The sequence below is a fragment of the Eptatretus burgeri genome, chromosome 1 (assembly GCF_056783735.1).
Source record: "Eptatretus burgeri isolate ZD-2024b chromosome 1, Ebu_testis_v1, whole genome shotgun sequence".
Classification (NCBI taxonomy): domain Eukaryota; kingdom Metazoa; phylum Chordata; class Myxini; order Myxiniformes; family Myxinidae; genus Eptatretus; species Eptatretus burgeri.
Genome location: NC_140961.1, coordinates 110,754,349 through 110,770,464, shown reverse-complemented (window position 1 = coordinate 110,770,464; position 16,116 = coordinate 110,754,349). Strand labels below are relative to the sequence as shown.

The window sequence follows — 16,116 nt, the reverse complement described above, 5'->3', positions numbered from 1 at the left end:
CCTTAACCACTGCGCCACACCAGGCTCCTAAATAATCGTTGTGTAATCGACAAAAATAGTAATACTTGAGACGAGAGGGCTCAGGAATTGCATGCAGTTAGTTCTATTGAAGCAAATATGACAACACTATCAAGCAGGGCCTACAGACATGGCAACATGTACGTCACACCCATCATGTCAGAACGTACATCACATCCAACGTCATCGTCATTATCATTGTCATCATGATAACGTGCCTGCTTCATACAGGGTGGCCTGAAAATCACTTTACCCATACCCAGTAAAGCATTAGTTCATAAACTCTTTTGATATGCAGGTTTTATTGTGCAGTATTTGCAATAATTTAATCAGTCATTGTTTCTGTATTTGTTCCATCATTCTCCTTGCACCACTAAGGTGGGGGTAGGGCAGAAAGGAGGTGAATGAAATTTATCAGGGGTAAAGCGACTTTCAGGCCACCCTGTACAATGTGTTGGTGGTACTGAAACAGTTTCTTGGCGAGAGTGACAATCCTGGATATGTCACCACTCCAACATACGATACTCGAGGGAGGCTGCAGGAATTTGGAATTTGTTCAGGGAATAGCTCGCCTATTCTCCGCAAAGGACACGATGGGATCTTTAACGTCCAGCAAGTAATGATGGCAAAAGGAATGCACAATGTAACGTCTATCCAACAGACAGCACGCACATTGATGCCACACCGTCCCAACAAAACAGGTGGACGACAGCTCATAGCTGGGTCTAGATTCGAACCCAGACTAGACAGCTCAGTGGCGAGTGTGCATATCTGCCAGCCTGTTTAAGTATTATGATGCTTCAAGATATTGCCAACAGTGGATAGTGGTCTTGAATGCTGAACGGATTGGCTTTCATCGAGATTGCAGTCGCTTCGATGACGTACTGGAATAAATGTTACGTTGAAAATTGCAACGGCACTCGGTATCGCACAAACCTCCACCAGGCTCAACAGTTTACGTTTTGTATCCAACTGATAGGCCGGATCTGGAGCCAGACATCCAAAATCTAAATGGCTTATTCTTGTCACCTAACCAACTCATCCACCAAGTTTCATCCGAATCCGTCCTCAACTTTTTGAGATATCCTGTTCACAAACAGACAGGGTTGAAAACACAACCACCACCCACCTTCAGCAGAGGACGTAATAACTTTCAGAAGAACAGAAAGAATAGGACCATATTTTAGACCTAACAGCTGCTTAGGACTATGTACTAGCATACCAAGCTACATTGGTAAAGCTTTGTGAAGTCCTGCACCATTAAGTTGTTAATTTAAGAGATTTCGTTGTTCAACAACATGATTTAGGATGGATGTGAGAAACAAAAGAAACTCGTGAAAAATCACATATAAATGGCCTCCCACAATGTTTAGTATCCAAGCCAACAATTTTAACGTGTACACCAGTGACTTGCCAACTAAACACCCGTGCAAAGTTCATCCTTGCCAATGACCGATACGATGTGACTCACCCATACATCGTACCTGATTAAACCGTCTATAAGAGCTAACATGGCTATGGTGGCTGAATATCGCAACCATTGGCATTTGCAAGCGAGCATAACATAAGCAACTGAATGTCAAGCATTCCATCCATTTCCACCATGCTAAAGCTGACTGACGGAGCTACAAGTGAACTTCCTTGAAGAGCAAATGAAGCACAATTCACACTCAGTTCACATCCATGTGCACTGAATCAACTTTGTCTTATTATGACCACATGGGAAACTAGAACGACACTCGGTAGACCGCATACACATACCTCCGCCAGGCTGAACAGTTTACATTTTGTATCCCACTGATAGGCCCGATCTGAATCTGGACCTGAACCAAAATCTAATCGGCTTGTTCTCGTCACCAAACCAACTCATCCACCTAGTTTTGCCATAACTCGTCCACAACTTCTTGAAATGTCATGCTGTATATCGTTTTTGGCCACATCTCTCAATGGTGAAGAATCACATATTAAAAAAAAAAAAATTATCCTAGACGGTTATTCACCAAAATCTAATTGATTCGTCCTTGTCACACATCCAACCTGTCCAACAATTTCCGTCCCAATCCGTCGACAACGTTTTGAGATATCTGTTCATAGACAGACAGACAGACAGACAGGGGTGGAAACGTAACCTCGGCCCACCTTCGTGGCGGAGGTAAAAAGGCAGCCATATTCAAGATTCAGAGCAGCTAATTGATAATCCAGCAGGATCAACATGGGTGTCAACACTCACATAAGTAGGTAATCTGTCTTTCTGCGACTGAGCAGCAGAGTACTTACATGAGTCTGTGTTCATTCATCACACATGAAGCTAGCTATGCAAAATGATGGATCCATTCCTTAAAAACAATATCAGGACTATTACATCTCATGTGCATTCCATGGCATCCAAGGATAAACAATATTCCACCTCCAAGACTAGTACTGAACTGTGGAGAATTCGCTCTTGTCCTTGGCAACCTGAACTTGTGCTATTTTTAGCCATTATTAATCTACCTGTCACCGACCTCCAGTCAAGGCACCACTGGTAGTTAAATATTCCAAGACACGATTTTTCCATGGTATCAAGTCGGAGACATGACAGGTCATTGTCAGTGGTGACGATCTGGTCGACAACCTTACAATTTTTATCCAAGTCTTATTTTACCATGAAAAAAAAAACGATTCTGAAATCGCTTCTGCACTGCAGTGGGCCAGTGTGAGCGCTCAACCGATGAATACAAATAGAGGGTTTCAAAACAACGAGACGCGTGGATAAAGGCGGGTGCAAACTAACGCAAATATTGTCATGGACATAGTCATGAATTGTGGGCTGGCGAGGTGGCTGAGACATATGCACACTCACCTCGAAGCTGTCTATGCTGGGTTTGAATCCAAACCCAGCTATAAACTGTCATCCAATTCATGCATCAATGTGTGTACTGTCCCTCGCAAGGACGTTAAACTGGATAACCCGTCTGTCGGCATAAGTTGGTGGATGTTAAAGATCCCAAGGTGTCCTTCTAGAAGAGTAGGTGAGCTATTGCTGGAACCCCTGACCAAATTCCAAATTCCTGCCCTAAACTTAATGAGTCACAGTGATGACCTGTAGTGGGGCGGCATAGCCCAAATATTCAAAATAATTGTGCATTTTGTGATACAAGCACCAAATTTGGCACAAATGTACATTAATATGTTGCGAACATTTTCAGGTATTGGGCCACTTAAAATTCTCTCTTTATGTCCGCCATATTAGATTTCAAAATGGCCGCCACTTGAAATCTACATTTGCTATTATCTCTGGACGTAATGCAGCTATTGACTTGATTCTGGTATCTAAATGTATGTTTTTGGTGGTAAGGAATCCAATGGTACCATTTTCAACTTAATATTATCTATCACAGTCTGTTATATAATTTTATTTGGAAATTATCTAGGCAAATATTGGATTCAACACAATACTTTGAAAAGAATGTCTTAGTTCTGCAAATGTCATTGATATAATACTGACATGCTACATGGTCTATTATTTGAGGCTAGGTGTACTGGTATCAGAGGCTAGGTATATAACGGTACTGAAGATACGTGTACATAAACAGTGTCATGTTAACAAGTTCAGCATTGCCACAAGTACATGTATGTTGTTGACTCATCATCATGTGCAGTCCCCTTCACACACACAGAGGGCTGTGCACTGAAGGGCAGCCTTTTTGCACTTGCAGCGCCTCACACACCCTTTCTTGCAATTGCAAGAAACCAGCTCAATGCAGCTGTGAGCTGCTCAGTTAGCCTGGTCCAGTAAGGTGTGTACTGTCCTTCTCCAGTCCTTGACCAGCCCCAGTTGGTTGGTGGAGGGAGCTCTGGTACTGGCAGCAGTATCTGACCCCACACATGTCCACCTTGATACACTGCCCTCTTGACATGTTCCTCCAGAGCTGCCTTTGTTGGAGGGATGAGCTGCACATTGTTCTTCCTTGCGAAGAGTTTCCTCCTGGCCTTGTCAATGTCTGTGCATTTGCTGGTTCGATCATACAACAGGATCACGAACCTCTCGATGATGCGCATTGCATCATCTGGTATGTCACAAGGTGCAGAGGACAGCAGCAGCAGCGCCTCAGTGAGTTCTGGCAGTGCCGTCCAGACTGCCCACGCAGTCTTCTTGCCATGTGTATGAAAACAAGACACAGTGTCGCATCCAGTTAGAGCGTGGAACATTGGCAGTGCACGAGCCTTCTCTCGTCCCAATCCAGCTGCTATTTCGTGTGCTGCTCGGTATCAGAAACTCTGGCCTGTTCCGAATGCCAGCCACAGTTTGTCTTCTGGTTGCAACTCCTGTGCCAGGGACACTGCCAACACCACAACATCGGTGTCTACAGTCCGGATGAGTATTGCATGGTGTCCATGCTGGACTGTGTGAGATGCATGCAGCAACATCCAACTGTCAGCTTCTTCATGGTTGCATGGGGTGAGTGAGGTCAGATCTGGTAGTAGTGGCTTGCTGAGCACTGCCTCTCCATCAGTAATGACGAGTTGCTTGTCCTCCTGGTCAAACCATTCCATGAGAGCTGCTGAGAGGAACCTGAACAGCTCAGTCTTGTTGCTGTCCACTCGTAGGAAGTTCCGCCAGTTTCCTGGTATGGCTGCGGCAGCCACCACACGTCTCCACACACCTTGTCCCCGCTTTGCATGTGAACTACCTTTTAGTGAATCAGCAAGGTAAGTATCCCAGATCAGATCCAGGCGTGACACTGTTTGCAGCTTCGTGGACATATATGGGATGAAGATCTGTTGTGCATACCCTTCAAATGTTTTTGATGCAGCCGGCTTCAGCATCTGGACGATGGCTGCTCCATCAAGCACAATACAGGCCGTGACAGGAGTCTCTGTCTTTGCGTCGGAGACTTCTTCCAAGCACGTGAGGAGATCACTCTTGGTACCAGTGCAGAGGCTTCCACCATCAGACAATGCAGGAGGACATGCCTGATTCTCATGACAAAAGAAGTCCTCAAGGTTTCCATCCCTCATCTGGCAGCCAATGTACAGGCGTGCGAAGAGTTCACGGTCATTCGTGATGGAGGCGAGCTGTTGCTGACCTATGCTCTGGCTTCTTGGAGTGGAAGTGCTGAACACCTTCAGCTTGTTACGAGGAATGGGTGCGTCCACTGCCTTTGTTCTGTCCAACAGACACTCTCTGGTGAAAGCCTCAAACTGCTCTTGGCCAATCCTCTTGGCATTCATCACGGTCTCCATAGCCGCAGAATCTGTGATCTCCTTTGTGTCCAGTTTGACTACATCCTGACTCTCCTCCTCGAATGGGTTGTCCATCTCCTCTATGACACCGACGAGGGAGTGAACATCTTTCACAAATGAGGCCTGTACACTTGGCGTCTGATCATGATGACATGTGTCTGCTGTTTGCCGTCTCCAGTGTTGGTTCCCATCCTGGAATTCTTCAATCACCCTGGCAACTTCTGGTCCCGCAACCATCCAGCGATGTAGGGCACTAGCGTTGTCAGTGAGCCCAACTGCTCCACAGTCTCCTTTGATGCAGGCATTATTCTGCTCATGTGCCTGGTCAATCGGGATTGAAGAGAACACCCTCTGTGTTTTCTGAACGGTGAAGTGGCTTTCCCTGAATTTCCTGGCTACATCTGGGTGTTTGATGGTGAGTTCAGCCATGTCCTTCAGGTGCACTGGTATCCACCTAGCATTGTGGGTGTGATCCAGTGCATGGAACCAGGGGACCAGCTCTGTCAGAGCATCGAGGTACATCATTAACGATCCCTGCCTGAGAGAACGCACATACACTAGAACCAACAGTTCTAATTCCAGCACGGTTGCCCAGTAGTGAACTGGGGGATGTCTTCTCCTCTCTGGCAACACCAGTCTTCAAACTCCGGAAGGTCCTCTGCATCCCTGGTTTATCCCAGACAGTAGTGGTTGTCGGCACGGTGTTGCAGGATGTACAGTGCTGCTGCAGTCACTTGATGTGAATTTATATTTTAGACTGCCAGTATATACGAGCTTGTCTAAGTTGTTACTCGTGATTTTGTATAGTTTTTTTTTTAATTTATATTTACAGAACTAAGACATTCTTTTCAAAGTATTGTGTTGAATCCAATATTTGCCTAGATAATTTCCAAATAAAATTATATAACAGACTGTGATAGATAATATTAAGTTGAAAATGGTACCATTGGATTCCTTACCCCCAAAAACATACATTTAGAGACCAGAATCAAGTCAATAGCTGCATTACGTCCAGAGATAATAGCAAATGTAGATTTCAAGTGGCGGCCATTTTGAAATCGAATCGGGCGGACATAAAGAGAGAATTTCAAGTGGCCCAATATCTGAAAATGTTCACAACATATTAATGTACATTTGTGCCAAATTTGGTGCTTGTATCACAAAATGCACAACAGGTTTGCTATGCTGCTACACTACTGGCCAGGAATGGAGTCTAATAACTGCTTTGGCATGAACAACACCCTGCATCTGGTATGGGACAACATGATGATGGTGAGTTATGAACAGCACAGGCTAAAAGACTGGAGCTGAGGTTGACAAGTTTTACATGTAGTAAGCAAAACATGTGGTACAAAGCAAAACAACACATTCCACACGAGGAATCTTGTTCATGCAAAAACAGTCTTAGTTGCCAAAGACAAGCATATTTCACACATTAGCTTATTCCGAGCCCGTTTTTTGTTCCAAATAACTGCTTTAATTCAGAAATGCTAGCTTTTTGTCATCAATTAGTGTGTATTTTGGCTAATACTAAACAAAACAACACATTTTACACAAGAAACCTCATTCGTGCAAAAATGGTCCCATTTGCCTAAAACAAGCGTTAACACATGAGCTTGTTCTGACCCAGTTATATTTGTAGCAAATCACTATTCTCATGGAGAAATGCTAGTTTTTCCTCAAATAGTGTGTATTTTAGATTATACTAAACAAAACAACACATTTTACACAAGAAACCTTGTTCGTGTAAAAACGGTCCGATTGGCTTAGTGGAAGCGTTTTGAACCCTTCAGCGCAATCAATTTAATTAACACATTATTAACTTGTTCTGACCCCGTTTTTTGTTTTAAATCACAATTCCAATGCAGAAACGCATGTTTTCATCACAGTGTGTGTTTTAGCTTGTACCAAGAAAAACAACACATTTTACACTGGGAACCTTTTTCATGCAAAAACGGTCATATTCGTCTAATCGAAGCGTTTTTAAGACATTATTAGCATGTTATGACCCCGTTTTTTGTTCCAAATCACAAGTCTAATGGAGAGATGCATGTATTTCATCACACAGTGTGTATTTTAGCTTATACTAAGTAAAACAACACATTTTACACTGGGAACCTTACACACGCAAAAATGGTCTGATTTGCCGAACACAGGGGTCTCCAACCTGCGGCCCGCATACGGCCCCTTAGACGGATTTATGCGGCCCGCGGTGCCATATTAAGTTTACATTACAATGCGGCCCGCGATACTGCCAATTTGTCAGGGTCAATGATCAAAGCGTTCTGTAATTTTTATAATGATTTTGATTCATATTAGACACGTGTTTTTAACACGATTATTCATTTATCATATTCGTTGGCAAGAAAAATATATTCAGCACTAATTTTTTTTTTAATTTCCGCATATTAATTATATATATATATATATATATATATATATATATATATATATATATATATATATATATATATATATATATATATATATATATATATATATTCTCTCCCGTAATTTAGCGTCCTTTTGTTGGGTGCAGCCCTCCGCTTCTCACCACTTGGTTTTGTGGCCCTCCACCCAAAAAGGTTGGAGACCCCTGGCCGAACACAAGCATTTTCAACACATGAGCTTGTTCTGACCACATTCTTTGTTCCAAATCGTTATTATAATGCAGAAATGCGTGCTTTTCATCAAATAGTGTGCATTTTAACTTGTACTAAGCAAAACAACACACTTTATACTGGGCCTACCTTGTTGGCAACATGTATGTATGTATGTATGTATGTATGTATGTATGTATGTATGTATGTATGCATGTATGTATGTATGTATGCTCTTCACCCATTGCTTGGACAGATGGCCTGATGCCACCCACATCAGTAACCTTGACCTTAAGTTAAGAATAAGAAATACTTGACCAAAAGGATTCCGAAGACCCAAAAGACCCAGAGGATCCAAAGGACCTTAAAGACCCTTCAGACCATTTTAGACTCCTTTTACCTTTAAGACCGTTTCAACACTTGAGACACCTTTAAATCCTTTCGCCCTTTAGTCCCCTTACACACTTCAGACAGATCAGACAGCTTGGACACTTGACTATTTAGAGCTTTCGACTACTTGGACCTTTTTAGATTTGAAATAAATTCCAAATAAATATATCACCAATTTTACAAATACATTTGTACAAAATAAATGTTTGTATTATTATTTGTGTAAATCATGCCAACAAGCAACTCACATACAGTCCTTCGTTAAAAGTTAATTTTAAATAAATTCGTTAAAATTAAATAAAAATACATTATTAATTAAAATTAATTCATTAAGTTCGTTAAAATAATAATCCTTAGTTAAAAAGTCTGTGCCTCTGTCGCGACGTGTGGTGAGGCGAGCGTTGTGAGCCGATCCATACCAGTTACATATAAATATAGATTATGTTGCACTATGTACTTTCAAAAAGTAAAACTGACAAAGGTGAAATGGAGAGCTTCAGTGGGGGCAGGGAGCAAACAACCTTTGGCTGCATTCTTGTATTTTCTATTGAAAATAGAAGGTTCAATTCCAACAAGTGAACGCAACCCCAAAAGTTGTGCCATGTATGTTGTGACAAACATAAGGTTAGTAAATCACAAAGGTCAGTGGCGTCGTGCCAAATTTTGAGGTACCGGAGCTGTGCAGAACTGTCGGCCGTGACATCATCACTAGATTATACCGTAACATCAAGTTTTAACTCGACACTAACCTTTTGAGTCCATAAAATGAGTGATAAATGAAACACGCACATTTACCATGACAAACAGAATCTGAACACTCACAGTCACTTAATCTCACAATTCAGAATCCCATTTTGAGAAAATGTCAGATCAGTTAGTCTCTAACTACCGTTTTTCGACAAAACAATGCATTTTAAGAAATAAAGATAAGTTTTGTATTTATAACTTAGGACCATGTGGTAAGGGCTGGCAGGGTGGCCAAGAGGTATGCACACTCATCTCTGAGCTGTCTAGTCTCGGTTTGAATCCCGACCCAGCTATAAACTGTCATTCTGGTGTGCGTGTGTGTGTGCCGTTCCTCGGATGGATGTCAAACTGGGTGCACCGTTTGCCGGCATTAGTTCTTTCGTTGGTGTCTTTCACATTAGTTGGTGTCTTTCTTGGAGTTGATGAAAAGATAAAGCCTTGGGGCTGGATAAACATCTGTATTGAAGGAAATGGCAGACCAGATAAGCATAACGTTAACATATGTAACGTCATGCTCATCTGATTTGTCAGTATTAATCTGTCATTGATGTATTTTAGACCTACCTTTCCTCTTACAACGTGAGAGCCATTTGTCACAAAAACTGCCACATCACTGATCCAGCCAGACTTTAACTAGTTGTCGGTATCTAACATAGGATGTTTTCACTAAATATGGATGTAAAATGGTTGGAAAGTTTCTCACTTCTGTAACACGAGCAGAGTACCCACCCTATGGGTGATCTTGTTCCAAGCACACAACACATTCTTCTGACGCATACCTTTATTTGGGTGGTGTATAGGCAACTAACAGCTCTGTGTAAGCAAAAAAAATAACCCATGAAGTTGTGTGCAAGAAGCAAAAACATACCGACTGCTTATAATTCAAAACACCTCACTGCACTGGAAAACGTGGGGACAGGAATACTGGAGTGTAAATGGGGGAGACTTGTAATACCTCCCCCACCTGAGGGGGCGCTACACAATACACACACACAGAATTTGCGTCCCTCCCCCTCCCCCCTCCCTTCAAGACCACCAGCAAAGACAAAAATACCCCTAAACAATGAATAAGATTAGATAGGGTTGTGTCTGTCCAGTGTTCCCATGTGAATGAATAAGATTAGAAAGAACCGTGTCTGTCCAGTGTACAATTACACATACAATTCCGATGAAACTTGACCACCATCTTCACAACCAGTGATGTACTAAAATTTGTTCACGACATTAAAAAAAAATTGGTGTTGAGGAGGGTCTATGGGGAAGAAGGGGTTTGCCCCCCAAAATATGCATTTGTTTCTTCTCAGAAGCTACACATGCAATTCCAATGAAACTTGACCATCATCTTCACCACCCATGATGTACCAAAGTTTGTTCGTAACATAAAAAAATTTGCGTCTAAGGGGTTCTATGGGGGGTTGCCCCCCGAAATATATATTTGCTTTCTTTTCTGAAACCACACACACAATTTTGATGAAACTTCAACACAATCTTTATCACCTGTGATGTACCAAGGTTTGTTCATGGCATGCAAAAAAAATTAATCCATCGGTATTTACTTTATTCTCCACTCGGTGAATGCACCCGGTGCTGCCCGGGTTCTTTTTGAATGAATTTAATCTTCTATACATATGTCTGACACGAGCACAGTATCAGTTCCCTATTGGGCCATGGCAGTCATAGGCTAAGGGGGTTGGTGAGGGGGGAAACACCCCCCCCCAGCCGAGGGGCCTTGCCACATAGCCTATAACCTTCCCGGGGCTCATCCCGACATTTTTTGTTTCAGTGGTTCGCTCCTATCTTTCACCTTTCAGGAGATTAGCACGTGCAGACAAACAAACAAACAGATAAACAAAAACTTAAAATCATATGTTAGATATATTGTATATGGCATTGGCCCCATGTCAATCGGCTGAACTTGAAAAATTAACATTACAAAATCAGGTGATGACGTCATAGTTCGGAAACCGGAAGTACAATTATCTTACATCGGGACACTCCCGGGTACATGTTCTGTCAGCATGTGAAGTTTGGTGAGGATCAGTCCAGTACTTTTGGCATGCATAGGTCACAGACAAACACATATATATATATATATATATATATATATATATATATATATATATATATATATATATATATATATATATATATATATATATATATATATATAATATATTTTGTGGGTCATTCATGCCTCCCAGTGGTTGCCTGGTTATCTTATCCAGCCACAACCAGATGAGCACCCAGGGGTATTGCCACTATGCCTAATATCTCTGTGAGGTTCTTTGTCATCATTCCTGTAGGTTCAGCTATCATTGGTACAACTTTGGCATTCTTCAGCTTCCAGGATCTTCTCATTTCATTCTTGAGGTCTTGGTGTTTGGTCATTTTCTTGATTTCTGCATTGTTTTGTCCAAAATCACTGGTATTAACACTTCAATCAGCAATGCCTTCTTCTCTTTTTTATATCTAAGTAAGATGTCTGGTTGCAAAGCTTTGTTTTCAATGTTCATGCTCGATGGGATCTTTAGTTCGTACGTGAGCAGTAGATACTTCCATGTTTTCAGTGATTACTTGTGGTTCATGTTCCCACAAATTTTCTGGAACTGGGATGTCAAAGTTTTTTTGCAGATGTGCCAGCGGATTACTTTACAAACTCTGTTGAGTCGGTGTGTGTACAGCTGTTCTGACATGTTTGTTTTTGTGTGTGTGTTCAGTCATTAAGCACAACATATCATTCTCTTTACTAACCCCGCCTTTCTCTCTTATTTTCTTACTTTCATTCTCCTCTCTCTCTCACCTCCTCCTCGCAACCCTCCCTCTCAAGGTATAGTAACATTTGGTGAGGCATAGCTCTCCCTACCTCCCAACCCCCCCTTCCTAGCTTCCCCTCTCTGCTGCCTCCTCGCTCTCCCCTCCCTCTCTTCCTCTCACTCCCTTTCCTCTCTCAAACCCCTTCCTCAATACCCCCCCATCAGCAAAGCGACGGTTTGTATTTGCTAGTTGTGAATAAAAGTTATCGATTATTTGATAAACTAATATGCGTTACCTTCCTCATCCTGTTTGCCTTCGAGTAATTTGGACCACCGGGATTGGCCTTGTAAGTAACGTTTTCAAAAGAGATTATCACTGTTCGGCATCTATGAGCAAGACCCAATGTTTACGGGGACCCTTTAGTGGCCTCCGTGAACAAAACAATATGATTACATTTTTTGTGGTTCCTCATCGTGATTAACACTCGACCTAAACAAAGCCAATGGAAATCTGACACAACAAACCCAGACAGTGTATAATCGGGAGAGGCCTGCAGGCCTGTGTTCAGCCCACCAGAAAACCAAGATGGCAGCCATATCATTTTGTCTGGGTGCCATGGTGGGTGGAGTCAAGCGACCAATGTGTAAACATTTCAAAAATTGACCCCCAAACAAGAACCCCAACAACAGCAGCAGCAGCAGCAACAAGAACAATGCAGAGCTTTTGTAGACCTGTGAAATGTCACAGGTAAAAAGGGTCCATCAGAAATAATATACACATTGGAATTCTTGTTGCTGAGGCCTTGGCACGATGTGACATTAATATTTCAGTTTTGAATTAAACTTTTCATCTGCTAATCAAAATAAAATTAGTTCTTTTTATCATGTTTCTGCATGAGTAAATCACACAATTACATACTACAATGTAAATGAGATCCATTTTTTCACAAGGAACATGTATGTTTTGCCTTTCAACATGACATCACCTGGCCATATGCCAAGCATCACCCAAAGTGTTCCATATGGCTTGTTCCAGTGGAGACGGGACTGTTGAAAGTAGAGAAATTGTATCAGTGGACAGAAGTGGGGTGATCACCTCATTTGCCATTTCAACACCACAGTCCTGGACAACCTGTTAAAAATAACAGTTATGGTGGAGATGAAGGCATATTTGTGAAATTTATCACACACAATCATATTGTTGCGGGAACATGATGGGGGGTAATGGGAGTAATATAGCCTAGTTATTATGCCATGAGCACATGTTTAGGGTAAGAATATGGTAACTGTGTGAAAATGATAGGTCATGTGTCAAAAAATGTATTTGGAGCTGAAAATTGTGATTGCCCTCCCCTCCGTATTTGTCTAAACCCCCACTTTCCTCCCCTCTCCTTCTTGATCCCTAAAATCATTGCTTTGTTATCTGTCCATATGCGTTTTCTTATGACGAAATGCCGATCACATCTGAGCGCAAACAGGACGTTCGGTGGCCGTGCGCTGAAGAGAGGAACTGCCTGACACCATGGCAATGGTGGCCTTGGAATGGCACAAGTTGGTTTGAGGGGAACCCCAATTTCTGCATGGTCACAAGATAAGTACAGCATAAACATGGGACTGGGCGAAATATAGAGCTCAGAGTGGGAGCTCAGACCAGGTGTTGGAATTCGGACAGGGTCTGGGACGGACATGGCACGAGCAGCTCACACAGCTCGAAAGGGAAGTTGGAGTCCCGGTGAGACAGCATGGTACTTTGGCCCGGCATCGAGCGCCGTGAAGTACGGGACCATGCGGGGGGGGGGGGGCAGCGGGTCATTTCACACAGATGCTATGAATCCGCAAGAAGTTCTGCCAGACCCTTCTGGATCCAGCAACTGGGGGTGGAGGGGGGGGGCGGGGGTGTCATCTCGCTCTCTCTCAGCAATTCCTCCTTCTTTTGTGTCCTATCCTTCCGTCTGTCTTTACCCTCTATTGAGTGAATGAGTAAGATAAATGGCTCAGCCGAACATGTTATCGTGGGTGCATGGGTTGATAGATCAATTGTGAATTAATGTGACTGTCTGTCTCTCTCGTTCTCTCATTCGCCCTCTCGTTCTCCCCCCACACCCCCCCTCTGCTATTTTATTGACGATCAATATTTGCTTTTGTAATTCCAGAAACATTTTGTTTACTGCTAACAATCCAGCATTAATTTTAGTCATATGCACTCAAATTCACCAACAAATGCGATGCATCTTTTTTTGTTTCCAGGGATCACATGGCACAGTGATTTTTGGGAAAGTTGCAAAATGCATCATGTTTTTCTCATTTATGCTTTTTTGATGGTGAACAAAAGTGGAAATGAGGACCAAAAAAAAAATAATATAGCATGTTGTTTACACATCTCCTTACATTACATTATTATTATTATTATTATAATATTATTAAGAAATGTTAGTTACTTAGTTATAGTTATGGCTTGTTTTCAGTTGTCAGAAGTGGTTTCTGAAATAATACACTGTTTTTCTTTGAGACATGAATAATACAACGACATAAAGGCCTGGCCTCACGTTCGACGTAACACCCTAATGACGTCTCAGACATAACGCAGTCTTACCACACGGTCAGCATCCAACTAAATCCACAATCCTGACTAAATCCACCATCCTGACGCCTAGTGTCTGGCATTCAACCCATCACCTATGGACATCAGATAGAGTCAGGTATATGGGTTATGTTGTTCAACTACCACCAGCAAAGCAATGGGACAGGTTGGTGGCTGGATGTTGGGATGACATACATGTACAGCTTGTTAGCAGTTATTGAGGATTAACCTAGTGCTCGACGTAACGTCAGAATGACGTCCCAGCGAAAAGAACAACACACAGAGGGAAGGACAGATGGACAGCAAAATCCGGTGATTTTAATGTATAGATTAAACTTGTTTGCACCATCGGTGTGTTGACCTGGTATGTAGTTCATGAGTTGGGATTATTACAACCACGGCATGAATAAATCTATGGGCATTGGAGATTGGTGTCAACTCTTGAGAGGAGGGCATTTTAAAACCACAGCCAGCTTGTCTTGGGTGCAATCGCTCAGCCAATCTTATTTAACAGACGAACCGGTTGTAGTGACAGATTCTCGTGAGAGTTATCTGCATGCCAAAAACAGAAGTAAAGACTTTGGCTTTTTGCTGCAGATAGAATATAGTCTTCCAATGTTCCGTCGCTAAATTGGGGATCATGTGGGTGGTATATTGGGACCACTCTGAGGTCCACCACATCATCATCATAACTTTCATTCTTATCAAAATAAACAGCTCCTTCTGCCTGAAAATGTAACTGTTGGGATCGACCGACGTTCTATGTTAATGAGACTTGTGGAAATAAAATGCTCTGCCTATGGGTGGAGCTAAGCCCATCAGAGAATGCTTCCCGGTGATTTGCTGGTGAGAGTTGCTGGATAATTTGTTGAAAAAGAAATGGCGAGAAAATCTTTCATCTATTTCTTTGAGAAAAGGAAGCTTGTACAAAATAGGCAGAACAATCATTGAAGAGTAATTTTTTTAACCTTTTCATTTGAACTTCCAAAGCCTTTTTTTCATGACATAGGATAAATTTTTCGTTATAAAAGAAGCAATTTCTCAACAATCTGCAAACGTCTGGATTTTCTAAAGTCTCTCTGGTGGGTAGGTCTGGAACGTCGGCACTTCGGTTCTGACCCTGGCCAAGCCATACGAAAGACTTTAAAAATGGTATGTGGTGTTTCCTTGCTTGATGCTCAGCATTTCGAGAATAGAGCACAGATAAACCCCTCTGGGTTGGCATCCCTTGGGATATTTTTCCTTAATTGTCCTACTGCCTTTGGAGAGAGTAAGCAACACCACTACATGGCGCCACCAGCACCAGGAAGTTGCCTTCCCCAAGGAAAACAGCTGTGTTTGTCTCATGGCAAAAGTCAAGCCCCGTGATTGTCTGGGGTCACTGTTTCCGTGTGTGTGTGTGTGTGTGTGTGTGTGTGTGTGTGTGTGTATGCATAACAGCTCTTCGATGAGCCTTAGACCCTGAAGAAGATATAAAATAAAATAAATAAAAGCACACGGAAGGGCTTCATAAAATGCAACATAAAGTAGTCACAATAACTCAACAACATAATCATGATTTAAAATTCCATGACACTCACTGTTTTTTTTTGTTTTTTTTAAAGAGGTAAACTTTTTTTTCCAGATTTATGGTCACCTTATCCAGAGATTGAAATAAAGAGTGCAGCTGATCATCCACACTGGGGTCCAATGGATGGTCATGCAGTTTGCTCTGATAACATAAACAGACACAAAACAGCAAAATGTATGGATTTATGTTGTGATAAGAATCTTTTTTTTTTATATAAACAAACACAAAGTC

At 42.1% G+C, this 16,116-nt stretch overlaps 1 protein-coding gene across 1 annotated transcript in view; it reads right to left on the bottom strand.

Moving 5' to 3' along the window:
* Positions 1-16,116, bottom strand: part of LOC147035176 (uncharacterized) — a 64,176-nt gene that overhangs the window by 22,289 nt on the left and 25,771 nt on the right. The window contains exons 8-9 of the mRNA XM_085863995.1: positions 15,952-16,026; positions 12,721-12,866 (exon numbers count right to left, since the gene is read on the bottom strand). Coding sequence (XP_085720121.1) covers positions 12,721-12,866; positions 15,952-16,026 — 221 coding nt within the window. The remainder of the gene's footprint in view (positions 1-12,720; positions 12,867-15,951; positions 16,027-16,116) is intronic.